At 37.2% G+C, this 21,927-nt stretch overlaps 1 protein-coding gene across 2 annotated transcripts in view; it reads right to left on the bottom strand.

The window, feature by feature from the left end:
* PHKA1 (phosphorylase kinase regulatory subunit alpha 1) overlaps positions 1–21,927 on the bottom strand; it is a 131,465-nt gene that overhangs the window by 40,005 nt on the left and 69,533 nt on the right. For both annotated transcript variants that reach the window (XM_060136929.1, XM_060136930.1), the window contains exons 15-16: positions 7,534–7,643; positions 6,263–6,407 (exon numbers count right to left, since the gene is read on the bottom strand). In XM_060136929.1, the coding sequence (XP_059992912.1) occupies positions 6,263–6,407; positions 7,534–7,643 (255 nt within the window). The remainder of the gene's footprint in view (positions 1–6,262; positions 6,408–7,533; positions 7,644–21,927) is intronic.

Here is a 21,927-nt window from a genome sequence, read left to right as displayed (position 1 = left end):
TTGCATAAAATGTAAAGTAGCAGGCCTAAATGAATGATTTTCCCAAATGTATTTATTTATATTCTTTTGCTGCTATTTGGATTGCTGTCTTTATCATTATTGTAATTCCAATGGATCTATCTTCTCTTGTTTCTAGTTTTTAAAAAATCTGGTTATTCTTGTACATTTTCTCTTCCATATGCAATTTAGATTCAGCTTGTTCATAAAAATTTGTCTTTATTTTGATTTGGAATTCACTGAATTGATAGATTAATTTAATAAGAATGAACATCTTCTCAATATTAACTATTTCCATCTAGCAACATGGTATGTCTCTCTAGTAATTAAAATCTTCTTTTATGTTTTTTATTAGCTTTATAATTTTTTACATAGTTTTATGCATATTTCTTATTAAGCTTATTCTTTTTTTAAATTAATTTTTATTGGAATACAGTTGCTTTGCAATGTTGTGTTAGTTTCTGCTGTACAGCAAAATGAATCAGTTATATGTATACATATACCCTCTCTTTGTCAGATTTCCTTCCCATTTAGGTCACCACAGAGCACTGAGTAGTTTCCCTGTGCTATACAGTAGGTTCTCATTAGTTACCTATTTTATACATAGTACTGTATATATGTCAATCTTAATCTCCCAATTCATCCCACCCCCTTGGTATCCATAAGTTTGTTCTCTATATGTGTCTCTATTTCTTAAGCTTATTCTTATATTATTTACTTTTCTAGACATTTGTCAATTTTATCTAGATTTATAAAATTGTATTTGGTATTCTTTTATAATTTGTAAAGACTCCTCCATTTCTGTTGCTATATCCCCTTCCTCATTCTTAACATTATTTTTATTATCTATATTTTTTCTCTTTATTCTGAAGTCTATTTTACCAGATATTAACATGGCCACTTCTGATTTTTAAAATTAATTTTACATGGCATATTTTTTCCATTATTTTATTCTAGTCTACCTATATTGTTACATATGAAGTGAATCTCATGGAGACAGCATATATGTGGGTCATTTTAAAATCTACTCTGCCAATCTCAGTCTTTTAATTGGTATATTTAGGCTATTTACAGTTAATATAATTATTGATATATTAGGAATGAGTCTGCCATTTTACTTATTGTTTTTTGTTTGTTCCTCTGTTCTTCTATTTTTTCTTCCTGCTTTCTGAAACACAAGAATTCCATTTTGATTTATCTATAGTGTTTTTTACTTTATCTCCTTGTGTAGACTTCTTAGTGGTTACCCTAGGTATTACATAATATATACAAACATGCATTATACATATATCATTGTCTATTAGTGTCAACATTTCACAAGTTTAAAGTGATGTGTAAAAACCTTATTTCCTTTTTTTTACATCTTTATTGCAGTATAATTGCTTTACAATGTTTATGCTTGAAAAAAAACTTATTTCCTTTTCAGTCCCTTACCTCCCCCAATATATAACTGCATTAAAGATCTCCTCTACATACTTTGAGAACAACATCAGACAGTGTTATGATTTTCCCTTCAAACGTCAAACATAATTTAGAAAACTGAAGTGGAGAAAGTCTATTGTATTTACCTGTATTCTTACTCTTTCAACTGTTGTTTTTCTTGCTTGATGTTCCAACATTCCATTTTGCATTATTTCCTTTTTATTTCAAGAACTTCCTTTAAGCTATTCTTTTAGAGCAGATCTCCTTCAGACAAATTCATTTAGTTTTGCTTCACCTGAGAATGTCTTTTTTCCCTTTATTCTTCAAGTACATTTTAACTGGATACAGAATTCTTAGTTTACTAATTCTTTTCTTTAAACACTTGAAAAATGTTATGCCACTTCCCTCTGTTCTCCAGGGTTTTTGATGAGATCTGCTGTCATTCTAGTTGTTTTCCCACATAGACAATGTATCATTTCTCTTACCGCTTTCAGGATTTTTTCTTTTTCTTTAATTTTCAGAAGTTTGATCATTATGTTTTGGCATGGATTTCTTTGGGTTTTTCCTGTTTGGGACTCTCTCAGCTTTTTGAATCTGTAGGTTTATGCCTTTTGCCATTTTTTTCAGCCATAATTAGTTGGAATACTTTTTTCAGCCCTATATTCTTTTTCCTCTCCTTCTGGGACTCATAACATGAATGCTAGATGTTTCATTATTAGTCCCATAGGTCTCTGAGGCTCTGTTCATATTTTTCAGTCTGTTTTTACTCTTGTTCACTTCTATAGTTCTACCTTCAAGTTCAGTCTATTTTCTTCTGCTACTGAGCCTATCTAGTAAGTTTTCATTTCAGTTATTATAGTTTTCAATTCTAAAACTTTCATTTGGTTCTCCATCTCTTCAATTTCTTTGCCGAGACTTCCTACTTTCAAGTTTGAAGTGTGGTTGTAATTGCTTGGTAAAGTATTTTCATGATGACTGCCTTAAAATCTTTGTTGTAATTCCAACATCTTTGTCATCCTGGTATTGGTATCTGTTGATCATCTTTTCTCATTGAAGTTGAGATTTTCCTGGGCATTGGTATGAATGATTTTCTATTGTATTCTGGAAATTTGGGGTATCATCTTACAAGACTGTGGATCTTATTGAATCTTCTGATTCAGCAAGCCTCCTCTGATATTGTGCAGCAGGGAAGGGAGCACTGCCTTGTTACTGCTAGGTGGGTGTGGAAGGAGTTCCTCTACTGTTCAGTAAGGATGAAAGTCTAAGCTCCCCACTAGTTCTTCTCAGACACTATCCCTAAGGAGGGAGGGGGCACCTCTTCACAACTGTGTGAAGGCAGTAGTCTAGGTTCCCCACACAGCCTCGCTGATAGGGATGGGAATGGGGCTGTAGTTTTTTTCTGTGGTATTTGGGTAGATTAGAACACATTTATTGTCTAGAAGTTTTCTGTCTGGCTAGGCTGTCCCTTTCCTGTTCCTTTGGCTAGAGGCAGAAGGTCTTTCCTGGACCTTTTCAAATCTGTACCCATTTGTGTTTCTGGGATGATAACTTCTCCAGCACCCAGTCCAGGATATATGAGGCAGAAGGAAAACCCAGGAAATTCACTGCTGTGTCATTTCTTAGGTTCAAAGTCCCTAGCCAGTCTCCCTTCTTTTTTCCAACTTTCAGAGTCTTCTTATGTTTGTATTATAGTAATGTCCAGGGTTTTTAGCTGTACTTAGCAGGAAGAATAGGGAGAAGTGTCTATTCCTTTTTGTCTGGAAACAGAACTCTTTTTTTTTTCAAAAGTGAAAATATTCAAGAATATGAAAATTTCTAAATATGACTTTGGCCAAATCTCTTAAGTTTTGATTAGTAGTGGTATCATTTTTCATTTTAAAACACTATATAATTTCAAATTTGATTTCCTCTTTAATCAAAGAATTATTTGCAAAAATTTTAATTCCTTCATGGTCAGGTTTTTAAGAAATTATTTTTGTTTTAATTAATTTTATGTGCTATGTCTGGCAATATCATCTATATTATTTCTATTTTTTAAAAATAAACATTCTTTGTGTATTCTGTCTTTCTGGGTATACTTTCACATACACCCGTAAACACAAAAATCAAGTCTGTTAATCCTCTATATCTTTAGTGATTTTGTATAATGGATCTGTGACATTATGATAGAGGTATGTTATCGTTTCCCACTATGACTGTACAATGGATTTATCATATTGTCCTTAAGTTTTCCTAAATATCTGCTTTATGCATTTCATTGATATTCTTCAGTATATAAAAATTTATAAATGTTCCACTGTCTTCATGTACTATAACTCTTATCAATATAAAATATCCTTTATATCCCATTTACTGATTTGTGCCTTGAATTCTATTTGCTATTTTTGATATTAATATTGCCATCATTGCTTTCTTTTTGTTAGCGTTTACATGATATATCTTTATGTCTTCCTTTATTTTCTGTTTTTCCATACAATTTTATTTTAGGGATAGCTTTTGTAAGTAGCATCTAGCTAGATTTTGCTTTTACCTATCCTAGGAATCTATATTTAATATGAGAATTCAACTAATTCACATTTTAATGTGATCACTAATATGTTCATTCTCATTTCACCAGCACAAAATTTTCCCTGACAAAAATACACAGCTATTAGTAATGTAGGTTTTGGAGACTGACAGACCTGGTTTGAGGCCTGATTCTGTTGCTTACTAGCTTTGTGACTACAAAATGAATCACCTTCTTCATCTATAAAATGGGGGCTATTAACAGTACCTACCTGAATAGGGTTGTTGTGGAGATGTCAAAATAAAGCACTGAAAGGACTTAGCTCAGTGCATGGCACAGAGAAAGTGCTCAATAAACATTGCAGTTATTATTGCTATTGATACTTCTGTTTTTTGTTGTGTGACCATGTTCCAAGTATCAAAACTTTGTGACTTAAATCTAGATCTTAATTTTATTCTTCTTCCCAAGCTATGGCTGTATATCTCATCCCAACTATTAGGCATTTCAATTTTGAAACCTCTTTGTCACTATAAACTCAACATGCCCCTTTACAACTGGCATCTTCCTTTATAATTTCTCTGCTTTTATCAATGGCAGCATTATTTACCTAGTCTCTCTAAATGTTGGCATTATCTTGATTCATATCTCATATCTAGTCAGCCAACACCTGACTTGCAGGTGGTGTTTAAAATGACTATTGTATCCTTCTTTCCCACTCAATTTTTACTATCATCAATCCAGTGTATCTTCTCATCACCTCATACTTGGATTAGTTTCCTTGATATCAGATTCTTCTAACTACAGTGTATACTGTCACTAAGTCAATATTCCCTAAATATCACTTTCATCATATCACTCCTTGCTCAAAGACTTTTAATAGCTTCAGACTTCTGAGACAATTTGTCTTAAATTTATCTGCTTATTTTCAAGGTCTTCATAATCTGACCCCATTTGACTAATCCAATTTTGTTGATAATTATATTCCAACATGAAAGGCCCACTCTATTCAGCGTGGCCTCTTCACTGTCCACTCACAAGTCAAGGGCATCCCTGCCTCCAGGCTTCACCCATGGTATTTTTTCCCTCACCTAAAGTACCTTTCCTTCTTCTCTCCTCACATATGAATACTACACATCCCAAAAAGCCTGGATAAATCCCACCTAGCCAAGAAATTTTCTTTGACAACTTGATCACTGTCACTGTAAAATACTAATCTAATGGTTTAGTACTTCTTTATATACTGTCTTGAATTGTTTTCTATTAATTTTGTGAATTAGTTTTGTTTCTCCAATTAGACTTTATACTTTCTAAAGACAGTTCTGGGAACACAGTAGTTATTAAATGGGCACTTGTTAATTGTTTTAAATAAAGAAGAAAGACAAAAAGAAGAAAGACTACCCTACTTCCTCAACTCCTGTGCTTTCTTTTTTTTTACATTTTTTGAGTGCTTTATTTATATCAAACTGGATAAAATGTGTGTATTTCTCAGACAGAAAAGACATGTCGAGGTAGAAATGAACCTTTCAACTATTCATGGGTACACAAGTACACTGGACTCCTGTGCTTTTGAAGCACTTTAGAGATGTGACCAAAATCCCTAACAGTCTGTCTGGACTTTGAATGATTTATGACAAAGGATTCTTCTCTAATGAAAAGGAATTCTATGTACTTTGGTAGTACAAACAGGCCTTTGGAAGCAACAGCAGAGATACAGAAAGGAAGCAGTGCTTCAGTATTGGCTCTAGTCCTCCAGGAACTGAGAGAACAACAAAGCTTTTCACTCAGTTTCAAGTTAGCAATGTCAGGAAGCCCAGCTAATAAAGGAAAGATAAATTGAAAGGCTTTTTACTTTTCCCTGCTAGATTTTATTGCTTCAGTTAGGCAAGCCTTGCAAAGAGAAGTTTAGGAACTTATCTATAAAATCTTGATGCTCCACTGGAGTAAGACAGATGCAGAATATAGTATTACTGTCTTTAAAATGAATTGTATTAATAAAGTTTCTGTAAATTGGCCTAGAAACCAATTATCTGAAGTAGCCCCAAACAAGTTATTCTATTACATCTCTTGAATTATAGCTCTCAAACCACCTGAAATATTCTTGTGTATTGGTTTATTTGTTACATATTTATTCTAAAACATAAGCTCCGTGAGAGTAGAAACCTCATCTGCCATATTCACCCGTGCTTTGAAAAGTGCCTGGCACAAAACAAGAGCTTAAAAAAACTGATGAAAGAATAAATGACAAAAAGTAGCTTTTCAGTGACTCTATGATTTTGAAGGGCCAACCACATGACTTATTTCAAAAATACATTAGTTCCTTGCCTCATACATCCTTACCAAGCATGCTGTGTGAGATGGGGAAGGTGATGGTGGGCTGGCCTGTCATTCTCCAGCGGCTACAGAGATAGGAGAGGTCTGTTCTAAGCATTTCCACTATCATCTTGTTGTCCAGAGCCAGGTAGAATTGTTGCTGGTCTATAAACTGAGAAAAAGGAAAATAACAGTTCAGAATAATTTACTCTCACAACTATCAAATAATATTTCAAAGTGCTCACATATACACAAGCGTATATAAGATATCACAGGGGCAACAATACCTCCAAATTTAATGCCTAATTCTTCCCAAAGTATCTGGTGGCTTACTGGTACAAACAGTAGTTCTGGACATTTTTAGTGTGTTATAGTTTACAAAGTGTTTTCAAGTACATGATTTTATTTAATTCTAACAACCCAGTGAGGGCTTTTCTCCTTTTTAATAGATAAAAAAATAAGGCCAAGAGACACTGAGTAGATTAGCAAAGTTATACGACTAGCAAATGGCAAAATCAGAGATAGAATCTATGGTCCATTATTCTTTCATCTATACCTCAGTTGCACTATTTCAGATGTAAGATGACAAAAGAAAGCTTAAGCTTTCTTTTCAGAAAATAGTTTATCCTCCTATTCATACATATAATAAGGCTTGCTATTATAATATGGGTAATAAACATCAGGCTAATAAATAGTGTATAATCATGGCTAAAACAGTACTGACATTTTTGTTTAGAAGAGGATATCAGAGATTTCTGGGCATGTAAAAAGGGCACTTCCCCAAAACAAATAGAACACTTAATTCAGTAGCTGAATAAAAAAGACTATATTTTGTTTATAAAGAATACAGTATTTTTAATCTTTAATAAAGATTTAATAAATAAATCTTTAATAAAGATTTAATAAATAAATCTTTAATAAAGATTTAATAATAAAATCTTTAATAAAGATTTAAAAGTACTCCAACATTTATAAAATCCTTAATCACTGTTTCTGCAATACCCAGGACTACTCTTGGTAGCCACAGTCACTTGGCATAGCTCTGTGCTTCAAGATCAATTCAGTCCAACCCAACAAAGATTGGGCTGGCCAAAAAGTTCGTTCACGTTTTTCCATAACATCTTATGGAAAAAACCAAAACGAACTTTTTGGCCAACCCTATTTATTGAGCAACTTAATATATACAAGGTCACATGAAACTCTGACACTTGTCTCAACTCCACTAAATGCTTTATTTCTATAGTGTTTCTCTTTTATTTCCATTCATCTCAATGCACATTAAAGCTCAGTCCACCCACCTGTGGAGTGAAGGTAAAGATAGTTTTCCGAATGTCATAGAGTTTTGAAGTTCCAAGGACTCCCATGTGTCTGTAGGGTCTTCCACTGAGTTTCATTCTGCTGTTGCATCCTGATATAGAATTGAGAAATGGTCAAGGTATTTTTGCAAATCCTCTCAGCAAACATTTTTGTAATAGTTTACACTTCCTCATTGAACAAACTAAGCTCTGTGTCTCAAAATTAGTGTACATGTCATATACAGGGCCATACTAAGCACTGTGGGGCTTTCCAAGAGAAAGACTAGGCAGTTATCTCTGTTCTTAAAGAAATGTATGCTCTTATAAAGAAGCTAAATCATCTAGATGCATATAAAAATTAAGAGTTCTATGAATGATAGAATGTTATTATCTATATTCATAAGGAAATTCACTGAATTTCCTTAAAGCCCATGAAAAGTGCAAAAGCTATTCTGATTATCAAACTTATCAGGGTAAACTACGCCTCAACAAAGCTGAACAAAAACCTCATCAGTTTAGAGGAGCTTCAAGATGGCAGAAGAGTAAGACGCAGAGATCACCTTCGTCTCCACAAATACATCAGAAATACATCTACATGTGGAACAGCTCCTACAGAACACCTACTGAACGGTGGCAGAAGACCTCAGACCTCCCAAAAGGCAAGAAACTCCCCACGTACCCGAGTAGCGCAAAAGAAAAAACAGAGAAAAGAATAGGCACGGGACCCGCACCAGTGGGAGGGAGCTGTGAAGGAGAAAAGGTTTCCACACACTAGGAAGCCCCTTCGCGGGCGGAGACTGCGGGTGGTGGAGGGGAGGAGCTACAGAGCCACGGACGAGAGCGCAGAAACTGGGGTGTGGAGGGCAAAGTGGAGAGATTCCCGCACAGAGGATCGGTGCTGACCAGCACTCACCAGCCTGAGAAGTTTGTCTGCTCACCCACCGGGGTGGGCGGGGGCTGGGAGCTGAGGCTCCGATCCCAGGGAGAGGACTGGGGTTGGATGCGTAAACACAGCCTGAAGGGGTTAGTGCCCTACAGCTAGCCGGGAAGGAGTCCGGGAAAAAGTGTGGAGGTGCCAAAGAGACAAGAGACTTTTTCTTGCCTCTCTGTTTGCTGGTTAGCGAGGAGAGGGGATTAAGAGCGCCGCTTAAAGGAGCTCCAGAGACGGGCGCGAGCCGCGGCTATCAGCGTGGACCCCAGAGACAGGCATGAGACGTTAAGGTTGCTGCAGCCACCAAGAAGCCTGTGTGCAAGCACAGGTCACTATCCACACCTACCCTCCCGGAAGCCTGTGCAGTCCGCCACTGCCAGCGTCCCGTGATCCAGGGAAACTTCCCCAGGAGAACACACGGCGCGCCTCAGGCTATTGCAATGCCATGCCGGCCTGTGCCGCCGCCGGGTAGCCCCGCAACGGTACCCCTCCCTCACCCCGTCCTGAGTGAGCCAGAGCCCCGAATCAGCTGCTCCTTAAACCCCAACCTGTCTGAGCAAAGAACAGAGGATCTCAGGCGACCTACATGCAGAGAGGCGGGTCCAAATCCAAAGCTGAACACTGGGAGCTGTGCGAACAAAGAAGAGAAAGGGAAATCTCTCCCAGCAGCCTCAGGAGCAGCGGATTAAAGCTCCACAATCAACTTGATGTACACTGCATCTGTGGAATACCTGAATAGACAACGAATCATCCCAAATTGAGGCGGTGGACTTTGGAAGCAAAGATATATATATATATATCTTTTTCCCTTTTTCTCTTTTTGTGAGTGTGTATGTGTATGCTTCTGTGTGTAATTTTGTCTTTACAGCTTTACTTTTACCATTTGTCCTAGGGTTCTGTCTGTCCGTTTTTTATTACATTTAAAAAATTTTTTCTTAATAATTAGTTTTTATTTTAATAACTTTATTTTATCTTCTTTCTTTCTTTCTATTTTTTCTCCCTTTTATTCTCAGCCGTGTGGATGAAAGGCTCTTTGTGCTCCAGCCAGGCGACAGGGCTGTGCCTCTGAGGTGGGAGAGCCAAGTTCAGGACACTGGTCCACAAGAGACCTCCGAGCCCCACGTAAATATCAAACAGCGAAAATCTCCCAGAGATCTCCATCTCAACGCCAACACCCAGCTTCACTCAATGACCAGCAAGCTACAGTGCTGGACACCCTATGCCAAACAACTAGCAAGACAGGAACACAACCCCATCCATTAGCAGAGAGGCTGCCTAAAATCATAATAAGGCCACAGACACCCCAAAACACACCACCAGACGTGGACCTGCCCACCAGAAAGACAAGATCTAGCCTCATCCACCAGAACACAGGCACTAGTCCCCTCCACGAGGAAGCCTATACAATCCACTGAACCAACTTAGCCACTGGGGACAGACACCAAAGCAACGGGAAATACGAACCTGCAGCCTGCGAAAAGGAGACCACAAACACAGTAAGTTAAGCAAATTAAGAAGACAGAAAAACACACAGCAGATGAAGGAGCAAGGCAAAAACCCACCAGACATAACAAATGAGGAGGAAACAGGCAGTCTACCTGAAAAAGAATTCAGAATAATGATAGTAAAGATGATCCAAAATCTTGGAAATAGAATAAATACAAGAAACATTTAACAAGGACCTATAAGAACTAAAGAGCAAACAAACAGTGATGAACAACACAATAAATGAAATTAAAAATTCTCTTGAAGGGATCAACAGCAGAATAACTGACGCAGAAGAACGGATAAGTGACCTGGAAGATAAAATAGTGGAAATAACAACTGCAGAGCAAAATAAAGAAAAAAGAATGAAAAGAATTGAGGAGAGTCTCAGAGACCTCTTGAACAACATTAAATGCACCAACATTCGAATTATAGGGTCCCAGAAGAAGAACAGAAAAAGAAAGGGGCTGAGAAAATATTTGAAGAGATTATAGTTCAAAATTTCCCTAATATGGCAAATGAAACAGTTAATCAAGTCCAGGAAGCATAGAGAGTCCCATACAGGATAAACCCAAAGAGAAACACGCCAAGACACATATTAATCAAAGTATCAAAAATTAAATACAAAGAAAAAATATTAAAAGCAGCAAGGGAAAAACAACAAATAACACACAAGGGAACCCCCATGAGGTTAACAGCTGATCTTTCAGGAGAAACTCTGCAAGCCAGAAGGGACTAGCAGGACATATTGAAAGTGATGAAGGAGAAAAACCTACAACCAAGATTACTCTACCCAGCAAGGATCTCATTCAGATTTGAGGGAGAAATTAAAAGCTTTACAGGGAGGCAAAAGCTAAGAGAATTCAGCACCACCAAACCAGCTTTACAACAAATGCTAAAGGAACTTCTCTAAGCAGGAAGCACAAGAGAAGGAAAAGACCTACAATAACAAACCCAAAACAATTAAGAAAATGGGAACAGGAACTTACATATCGATAATAACCTTAAATGTAAATGGTTTAAATGCTCCAACCAAAAGACACACACTGGCTGAATGGATACAAAAACAAGACCAGTATATATGCTGTGTACAAGAGACTCACTTCAGACGTAGGGAAACATACAGAGTGAAAGTAAGGGGACAGAAAAAGATATTCCATGCAAATGCAAATCAAAAGAAAGCTGGAGTAGAAATTCTCTTATCAGACAAAATAGACTTAAAAAAAAAGACTATTACAAGCGACAAAGAAGGACACTACATAATGATCAAGGGATCGATCCAAGAAGAAGACATAACAATTGTAAATATTTATGCACCCAACACAGGAGCACCTCAATACATAAGGCAAATACTAACAGCCATAAAAGGGGAAATCGACAGTAACACAATCATAGTATGGGACTTTAACACCCCACTTTCACCAATGGACAGATCATCCAAAATGAAAATAAATAAGGAAACACAAGCTTTAAATGATACATTAAACAAGATGCACTTAATTGATATTTATAGGACATTCCATCCAAAAACAATAGAATACACATTCTTCTCAAGTGCTCATGGAACATTCTCCAGGATAGATCATATCTTGGGTCACAAATCAAGCCTTGGTAAATTTAAGAAAACAGAAATTGTATCAAGTATCTTTTCTGAACACAACGCTATGAGACTAGATATCAATTACAGGAAAACATCTGTAAAGAATACAAACACACGGAGGCTAAACAACACACTACTTAATAACGAAGTGATCACTGAAGAAATCAAAGAGGAAATCAAAAAATACCTAGAAACAAATGACAATGGAGACAGGACAACCCAAAACCTATGGGATGCAGCAAAAGCAGTTCTAAGAGGGAAGTTTATAGCAATACAATCCTATCTTAAGAAACAAGAAACATCTCAAATAAAAAACCTAACCTTACACCTAAAGCAATTAGAGAAAGAACAAAAAAAACCCCAAAGTTAGCAGAAGGAAAGAAATCATAAAGATCAGATCAGAAATAAATGAAAAGGAAATGAAGGAAATGGTAGCAAAGATTAATAAAACTACAAGCTAGTTCTTTGACACGAAAAACAAAATTGATAAACCATTAGCCACACTCATCAAGAAAAAAACGGGAGAAGCCTCAAATCAATAGAATTAGAAATGCAAAAGGAGAAGTAACAACTGACACTGCAGAAATACAAAGGATAATGAGAGATTACTACAAGCAACTCTATGCCAATAAAATGGACAACCTGGAAGAAATGGACAAATTCTTAGAAATGCACAACCTTCCAAGACTGAACCAGGAGGAAATAGAAAATATGAACAGTCCAATCATAAGCAGTGAAATTGAAACTGTGATTAAAAATCTTCCAACAAACAAAAGCCCAGGACCAGATAGCTTCACAGGCAAATTCTATCAAACATTTAGAGAAGAGCTAATACCTATCCTTCTCAAACTCTTCCAAAATATAGCAGAGGGAGGAACACTCCAAACACATTCTACGAGGCCACCATCACACTGATACCAAAACCAGACAAAGATGTCACAAAGAAAGAAATCTACAGGCCAATGTTACTGATGAACATAGATGCAAAAATCCTCAACAAATTACTAGCAAACAGAATCCAACAGCACATTAAAAGGATTATATACCATGATCAAGGTGGGTTTATCCCAGGAATGCAACAATTCTTCAATATTCGCGAATCAATCAATGTGATACATCATATTAACAAACTGAAGGAGAAAAACCATATGATCATCTCAATAGATGCAGAAAAAGCTTTCGACAAAATTTAACACCCATTTATGATAAAAACCCTCCAGAGAGTAGGCATAGAGGGAACTTCCCTCAACATAATAAAGGCCATATGTGACAAACTCACAGCCAAGATCGTCCTCAGTGGTGAGAAACTAAAAGCATTTCCACTAAGATCAGGAACAAGACAAGGATGCCCACTGTCACCACTCTTATGCAACGGAGTGTTGGAAATCCTAGCCATGGCAATCAGAGAAGAAAAAAAATGAAAGGAAACCAAATTGGAAAAGGAGACGTAAAGCTGTCACTGTTTGCAGATGACATGATACTATACACAGAGAATCCTAAAGATGCTACCAGAAAACTACTAGAGCTAATCAATGTATTTGGTAAAGTAGCAGGATACAAAATTAATGCACAGAAATCTCTGGCATTCCTATACACTAATGATTAAAAATCTGAAAGTGAAATTAAGGAAACACTCCCATTTACCACTGCAACTAAGAGAATAAAATACCTAGGAATAAACGTACCTAAGGAGACAAAAGACCTGTATGCAGAAAATTATAAAACACTATGAAAGAAAGTAAAGATGATACAAATAGATGGAGAGTTACCATGTTCTTGGACTGGAAGAATCAACATTGTGAAAATGACTATACTATCCAAAGCAATCTACAGATTCAATGCAATCCCTATTAAACTACCACTGGCATTTTTCATAGAAGTAGAACAAAAAATTTCACAATTTGTATGGAAACACAAAAGACCCCGAATAGCCAAAGCAATCTTGAGAACGAAAAACGGAGCTGGAGGAATCAGGCTCCCTGACTTCAGACTATACTACAAAGCAACAGTAATCAAGACAGTATGGTAGTGGCACAAAAACAGAAATATAGATCAATGGAACAGGATAGAAAGCCTAGAGATAAACCCATGCATATATGATTACCTTATTTTTTGATAAAGGAGGCCAGAATACACAATGGAGAAAGGACAGTCTCTCCAATAAGTGGTGCTGGGAAACCTTGACAGCTACATGTAAAAGAATGAAATTAGAACACTCCCTAACACCATACACAAAGATAAACTCAAAATGTATTAAAGACCTAAATGGAAGGCCAGAGAGTATCAAACTCTTAGAGGAAAACATAGGCAGAACACTCTATGACATAAATCACAGCAAGATCCTTTTTGACCCAGCTCCTAGAGAAATGGAAATAAAAACAAAAATAAACAAATGGGACCTAATGAAACTTCAAAGCTTTTGCACAGCAAAGGAAACCAAAAACAAGACCAATAGACAACCCTCAGAATGGGAGAAAATATTTGCAAAGGAAGCAACTGATAAAGGATTAATCTCCAAAATTTACAAGAAGCTCATGCAGCTCAATTAGAAAAAAACAAACAACCCAATCCAAAAATGGGCAGAAGACCTAAATAGACATTTCTCCAAAGAAGATATACAGATTGCCAACAAACATATGAAAGGATGCTGAACATCATTAATCATTAAAGAAATGCAAATCAAAACTACAATGAGATATCATCTCACACCGGTGAGAATGGCCATCATCAAAAAATCTACAAACAATAAATGCTGGAGACCGTGTGGAGAAAAGGGAAGCCTCTTGCACTGTTGGTGGGAATGTAAATTGATATAGCCACTATGGAGAACAGTATGGAGGTTCCTTAAAAAACTAAAAATAGAACTACCATATGACCCAGCTATCCCAGTACTGGGCATATACCCTGAGAAAACCATAATTCAAAAAGAGTCATGTACCAAAATGTTCATTGCAGCTCTATTACAATAGCCAGGATATGGAAGCAACCAAAGTGTCCATCCACAGATGAATGGATAAAGAATATGTGGCACATATATACAATGGAATATTACTCAGCCATAAAAAGAAACGAAACTGAGTTATCTGTAGTGAGCTGGATGGACGTAGAGTCTGTCATACAGAGTGAAGTAAGTCAGAAAGAAAAACAAATACCGTATGCTCACACATATATATGGAGTCTAAGAAAAAAAAATGTTCCTGAAGAACCCAGGGGCAAGACGGGAATAAAGACACAGACCTACTAGAGAATGGACTTGAGGATATGGGGAGGGGGAAGGGTAAGCTGTGACAAAGTGAGAGAGTGGCACACACATATATACACTACCAAACGTAAAATAGATAGCTAGTGGGAAGCAGCCGCATAGCACAGGGAGATCAGCTCGGTGCTTTGTAAGCACCTAGAGGGGTGGGAATGGGAGGGTGGGAGGGAGGGAGATGCCAGAGGGAAGAGATATGGGAACATATGTATATGTATAACTGATTCACTTTGTTATACAGCAGAAACTAACACACCATTGTAAAGCAATGATACTCTAATAAAGATGTTAAAAAAAAAAGTCCTCAGTTTAAAGATGGCATACTAAACTGGAAAAAGTGAAAAAAGAGTGCATCTTGATCTCCTTCAATAGCATAGTACTTACAGATTTTATTCAATGGGAAAACACATTTTATCCAAATAAGTCAAGATATGTTAACATTCTTATGTCTGACAGGAAATTTTGTGGAAGGTTACAGTAAAATTTGCTTTGTAGGGCAGCTATTTTGAAAACTGTGAAGAGGTGGGAGACTTGAACTATCAGACAGCCACAAAAGTAAGGTACAGTTCTGATGAAAATTTAAATAGAATATATACATCATGTGTCACTATCGTCTATGTGTGTATATACGTATGTATGTGTATACATACACGTGTGCACATTCACACACATCCACCTTATTTCTCTGAGTAAAAGATGTCTTCTTTTTACAGTTTAGCATTCTGAAATTAGAATATACCTGTCAATTGATGTCTGTGCTAAATGTAGTTGAATTTCTTTTTGTCTTTCAAAAGGCAATTATTACATATTACAATGCCTCTTACAATGAGGAAGTATTTCATTTATTCAGACACATGTTTTCCTTTTATAACATAGGATAACACTATACACATTGTTCCCAAACTCTTTTTCCCCAAAATCTATATTAAATATCCTTTCATGTCAGTACTGACAGAATTAGTACTACTGTTTTGGGGGTGCTGGGACACACTTTTCTTGGGGATTTCATTTTTGCCCCTTCTTTATCCTATGTATGATACTTATCATATATGCCACATTTTTAGTGTTGCTTCAGTCTTAGGGACAGAACCAGAGAGCTGTCAGTGTCTTTTTCTATATTCCAGTGTCCACTCTGTAAAACACACACTTTACCTGAGACTGATATTATAAGCAGTATCCATTGTTCCCTCCATTTTGTTTCTTTTTTATTATGGTAAAATATACATAAAATTTATCATTTTAACCAGTTTAAATTGTTCAATGGCATTAAGCACATTTGTAATGTTGTACTACTATTACTCCCACCCATCTTCAGAAAATTTTCATCTTCCAAAACTGATACTGTACCCATTAAACAATAACTCCGCATGCTCCCCTCCTCCCAATCCCTGGCAATCACCATTCTTTTTGTCCCAATGAATTTGCTTACTCTAGGTACCTAATATATGTAGAGTCATACAATATTTATCCTTTTGTGACTGGCTTATTCCACTTAGCATAAAGTTTCAAGGTTCATACATTTTATAGTATGTGTCAGAATTTTACTCTTTTTTTAGGCTGAATAATACTCCATTGTATGTATATACCACATTTTGTTTATCTTTTCATCCATCAATGGATGCTAGGTTCTTTTTTAAAAAATTGCTTATAGTATAATATATATAAAGTACATGAATCTTAAATGTAAAATTTGATGAATTTTTACATAGCAAACACATAACCTAAATCAAAATATGGAACATTATCAGCACTGCAGAAGCCTCCATTGTGCCCCTTCCCAGGTATTAACTTCCCACAGGCCCCAAAGTTAACCACCATTCAAACTTCCACCATCATAAGTAAGTATGATTTGTCCATTTTTGAGCTTTATATTAATAGAATCATACAGTATCTAGTTTTTGTATCTGGTTTCTTTCACTCAACACTATATCTATGAGATTCATCCATATTATTGTACATAGAATTAGTTCATTCATTTTCATTGCTGTATAATATTCCACTGTACGAATGTATAATTATTTATCCATCCACTTGTTGACAGACATTTGAATTTTTCCTCCAATTTTTTGTTATTATAAATAAAGCTCTTATTAACATTCTTGTTGTTTGGGAGGTCCCAAAAATCACCTCCAGGTTTGGTGATTCGCTAGGATTCATAGGACTCAACATAGAGCTATACTAATGGCTAAGGTTTATTACAGCAAAAGGATACAAAGCAAAATCAGCAAAGAAAAATGGTGCATGGTGCAAAGTCCAGAGGAAACCAGGCACAAGCTTCCAAGACTCCTCTTCCCAGTGGAGTTGCACAGCACATGCTTAATTCCTCCAGCATCAAATTGTGACAATATGTATGAAATGTCTACCAAGGAAGCTCATTAGAGACTCAGTGCCCAATGTTTGTTTTTATTAGGGGCTGGTCACATAGGCACCCTCTGCCTAGCATGCACCAAAACCCCAGACTCTCAGACGAAAAGCAGGTGTTCAGCATAAGCCATACTGTTTGCACAGTTTAGACACAGTAAACCACCCTTATCATTCAGAGGATGGTGAAACCCTCTCAAAATCCAAGTCCCCAGATGCCAGCCAAGGGCCAATCTTGCAAGCAGGCCTTTCTAAGGATACATTCTCAGGCCTGCCACGTGAACACTTTGTACAGACCACCTCCTTGGCTCTTGGCCGAAGTGCCTTTGTCAGTAGGACCCTACACAGTAGAGTGAGACCAACCTGCAGTATTGTCCTCAGTTATGTCCTCAGGGGTCTTAGATTGAGCCAGATAAAAGAAATCCATTATCATAAACATGTATCTTCAAAAACCAGGTGGCTTCCTCCTTAAGTTTCCATAATTAACCCTTTACTTTTTAACCTGGCTTGAGGCATCAATCCAGGCACAGCACAGGCCTGTTCAGTAAACTGAAGCTGACCTGAATGCCTTCCAGGGCTGAGGCAGTGTCATGATAGTCAAGGCTCACTGACAAGTACAATTCCAGAGGGCATATGCAGTACCGTTGGATAAAAAAAAAAAAGTTTACAATTGTTAGGGCATCCCAAGCAGGACATACATTAATTAGGCAGTTTAGGCTAACAGAACCCCTAATGTGGCTAATCTCCCACTGTGAGGCCTCCCACCCTAGGGTTTCCAATCCAATCCAAAAAATTCAGTTCAGAACTTGGTTTCAAAGGGAGTGTTTCCTGAAGGCAGCTGGATCCAAACAATTTTGTTTGTTCATAGCACCAGTTCATCTGCCTTGCAAGCATAGACGACATGTGGAGGTGCTGAGGCCACCACCTGCTGTCTCAGAGTCAGCTCTGTCAGATCTGACCTTAGGCTCAGCAGTCAGTTTGAATTCAAAGCACTCTCAGCACCAGGGAAGACAACACGTGCTTTTATTAGGGAGGAGGGGAAAGCTTCCAGGAGCAGTCCTAAAAATCAAAGATCATTAATGCCCTCACCCTTCACTCATGCCTCCCCAGGTGTTTTGTTTTTTTCTCCAGTGTTACAAAATCTGTGCGTCCCATTTAGCTGTTATAGTTGTACAATCATCCTCTCCTCTCATCCAGACCTTTTGCCTAGAAGAGTTGTATGTAAGAAGTTTAAAAGCATTTTCAGAGGCAAACACTTTTATACAACTTATTCAGAAAGACATATCATGTCCAGGAATTGGTCAAGATGAAATCCTGAATTTTCAAATATTTAAAAAATGGGTTTTCATACTTCCCACTCCTTTCATCCTGATCATTTATCCAGTGAGCAGCCTAGAAAAGATCACTCTCTTTATGGGGACAGCTACCTTTAATAAGCACACTGCCTTACTAAGGTTTATGTATCAGGAGGAAGGGCAAGTAAGTAGAGTCAGGCTATCAGTCTATTTTAAGCTGCAACTAATCTAGAAAGTCAAACACAATCATCAACAGCAGTGACACAGCCTCAGAAAGGATCAAGAGTTTGATCTGTCAGGAGTGGGGGAGGGGGTCACATTCCTCATGCTAGGCCCTCCTCCAATTTGCAGCTTTTGCAGAAATCACATTAGTAATGCAATCAGCTTTTGTATCAGAAATATACAGCCAATGAGAGGATCAATTTCAGATGGTCCCATCAGAGAACAAGACTTTTCCTGTGGGCATCTGCAACTCAACTGACCCAAATGGTCCAGCCAGCACCAGGGATGGTTTCACAGTTTAGGATCACAAGAGGGGTGATCCAAATCTGCAATAATCCAAGTCTGAGTTCATTTAAAGTTTACGTAGTTCATTTAGAGTTCATTTAGCCTGTGCCTCCTTTCAGTTCAGCACATCTGGTGCTGATGTGCGAATAGTCTATAGCAGACCTTATCAGGTTTCAGCTGAGAGTCAGGTTCAGGCAATCAGAATCTGTGAATTTAGGATGCCAGAAAAGCTAGTGGCTTTTCTTAGGGAGCATCAACGCTGACATGGTGCAGGGCTGGTCAACCGTGGTCTAGGTCCAAGTCCAAATGACAAGTAAGACTTTGCTAAGCTCTTCTTATTGTGCCTTACAGTCCAAACTAACCCAGTCAAAAATACACACATCAGGATGAAAAAATCATCAGCTTCTTAAGAGTCAGACGTTCGGTTTCACGAAAGCTCATTAGCAACTAAAAACTGCTTTTTAAACTCAAAAAGTGTATTTTCACCCGAAGACTGCCTCTCTTTTCATGTTGTCTTTTCCTTTTTCCAGAAGTTCCAATAGTTAAAAAATGATAACAAAAATCATTAGTTATGGAGACTAGTTTTATTTCCAATACTCAAAGAGTTTGGATTCCAATCTGCCCACTGGCAGCAAAAAGCAAGGTAATTGTATCCTAGTGATGCTCTTTTTTCTTTTTTGCAACTTTTCCTGATCAAGATGATCCCTCTAGCTTTATGAGACTACAAGAATATAACATTTTACATCAATGTTTATCATACATCCAGATGCAAGAGCCACAAAATACAAAGCCATTTTTAAAAGTTCCTCCTTTTCCCCAATCGAAAGTTTACTCAAACCTTGAGCAGGAAATCCAGCATTTACAAGCTTAATGTTATAGTTGCAGGGAGATCCCAGCTGTAATGTGGGAGTGGGGCTAGAGGGCTATGGCAGCAGTGGTTAGTGTTTTTCTCCCTCTGATTTTTTTTAAATAAAACTTTGCTCTAGCACTGGAAAGTGATTTAACCTTTTTATCCCCTCCCACTTGAACAAAAGGCACACAAACTTTTCAACATTTTGGCCCATTCAAAGTTCACCTCTGGGAATGTTTGGACCCTTTCTCCTCCAGCCTGGAGGAGAAAAGAAAAACCAAAGGCATCACCCAGGCTGTACTTTTCCCCCCTCACTTTAGCCACTGTGGCCAAAAGTAGCCAGAGGATCCTTCGAGCCAACTCTCTTGGAGTTGGATCTAACATTTTCAAATTCCATAGGTAACTTTTACCTCTTACAACAGAGAGCAGCTCAGTTGCTTTTTCATACCATGGATAACTCCATAGACACCCAGGTACCACAGGTTTGTCATCCTCTACCATCCTTTTCTCAAACAATGCTTTTGCCATATTTAAGTGAGTTAAGGTCACTCTAGACAATCCCAACACTATCACCAGTGTGTTGGGAGTCCTGAAGACCATCCCAGGTTTGGTGATGAGGTGAATCATGGGAGGACTCATGGGACTCAGCAAACAGTCATACTTGTCACTAATATTTATTATAGCAAAAGGATGTAAAGCAAAATCAGTAAAGGAAAAAAAACATGCATGGGGCAAAGTCTAAAGGAAACCAGGAACAAGCTTCCAATATCCTGTCCCAGTAGGGTCACACAGCACGTGTTTAATTCTTCCAGCATCAAACTGTGACAACACGTGTGAAGTGTTGCCTACCAGCAGTAGAGACTCAGTACTCAATATTTTTATTAAGTGCTGGTCACGTGAGCACCTTCTGCCTGGCCTGCACCAAAACTCTAGACTCTCAGAAGGAAATCAGGTATTCAGCACAAGCCATGTTGTTTGCTCAATTTAGACAGAGCAAACTGTCCTTATTAGTTAGGGGATGGTGGAAACCTTCCTGAAATCCAAGTCTTCAGATGCTAGCCAAGGGCCAACTTTGCAAGCAGGCCTTTCTAAGGAAAGCATTCTCTGACCTGTCATGTTAACTCTTTTCTGCACATTGTCCATGTCTTTTAGAGCATATATGTATGCATTTCTGTTGAGTATATACCTAGTAGTGGAAATAATAGGCCCAGGGGATGTGCATGTTCAGATTTTTAATAGCTGCCTGTTAAACTGACACCTTACCACCATAAAATGTTATTCATTATTTCTATTAATATTTTTGCCTTTAGTAACTTTGATATTAGCATAGTTACATCAGTTTCAGTTTGTTTACTATTTGCATGGCATATTGTTTTCCATCCTTTTATTTTCAACCTGTGTCCTTATATTTCAGGTGAGTCTCCTTTATGTAGTATGTTGTTGGATTTTGCTTTATTATGCAACTTGACAATCTGTCTTTTAATTGAAGCATTTAGCCCATTTATATTTAATAAAATTACTGAATATTTGGATTTAAAACTTACATATTACTACTTGATTTCCATTTGTCCCATTTATTCCTTTTTTTCTCTTTTCTTGCCTTGTTTTGGATTAATCAAGAATTTTATTGTAGCACTTCCCCTCCATCAGCTTTTAAGACATTCTTTTATTATTCTTTTAATGGTTACTCCAGAAAAGCTCTTCTCAACTGGATTCCACCAGAGATTACGTCTTAATTATCTAGATATTCATTGCATATATTAACTTATCTTCCTTGTATTTAAAATGGAACTAGTGTGCACCACCCTCGGGAGAACGGAAAAACCCCATTTTCTGTAGGGCTTAATTCTGTCATGAACTCCTACTTGACAAAAGTTACCTTCGAGATTAAAACATGCATCCTTGACTAATTAGAGGCTATGTTAAATTAGTGTTTTTAACACTTCCTGAATAATGCAAGAATCTCATAACATCTTGACTTCACATCCTGCCTTTTATTTATTTATTACTATTTTTGTCATTTATTTCACTTCTACTTGTTATTTTATCCATAAGGTATTGTTATTAGTGTTGATTTAAACAGTCAACAGTCTTTTATATTTACACTTTCCA

The sequence above is a fragment of the Lagenorhynchus albirostris genome, chromosome X (assembly GCF_949774975.1).
Source record: "Lagenorhynchus albirostris chromosome X, mLagAlb1.1, whole genome shotgun sequence".
Taxonomy (NCBI): Eukaryota; Metazoa; Chordata; class Mammalia; order Artiodactyla; family Delphinidae; genus Lagenorhynchus; species Lagenorhynchus albirostris.
This window is presented reverse-complemented; position numbering and strand designations above follow the sequence as displayed.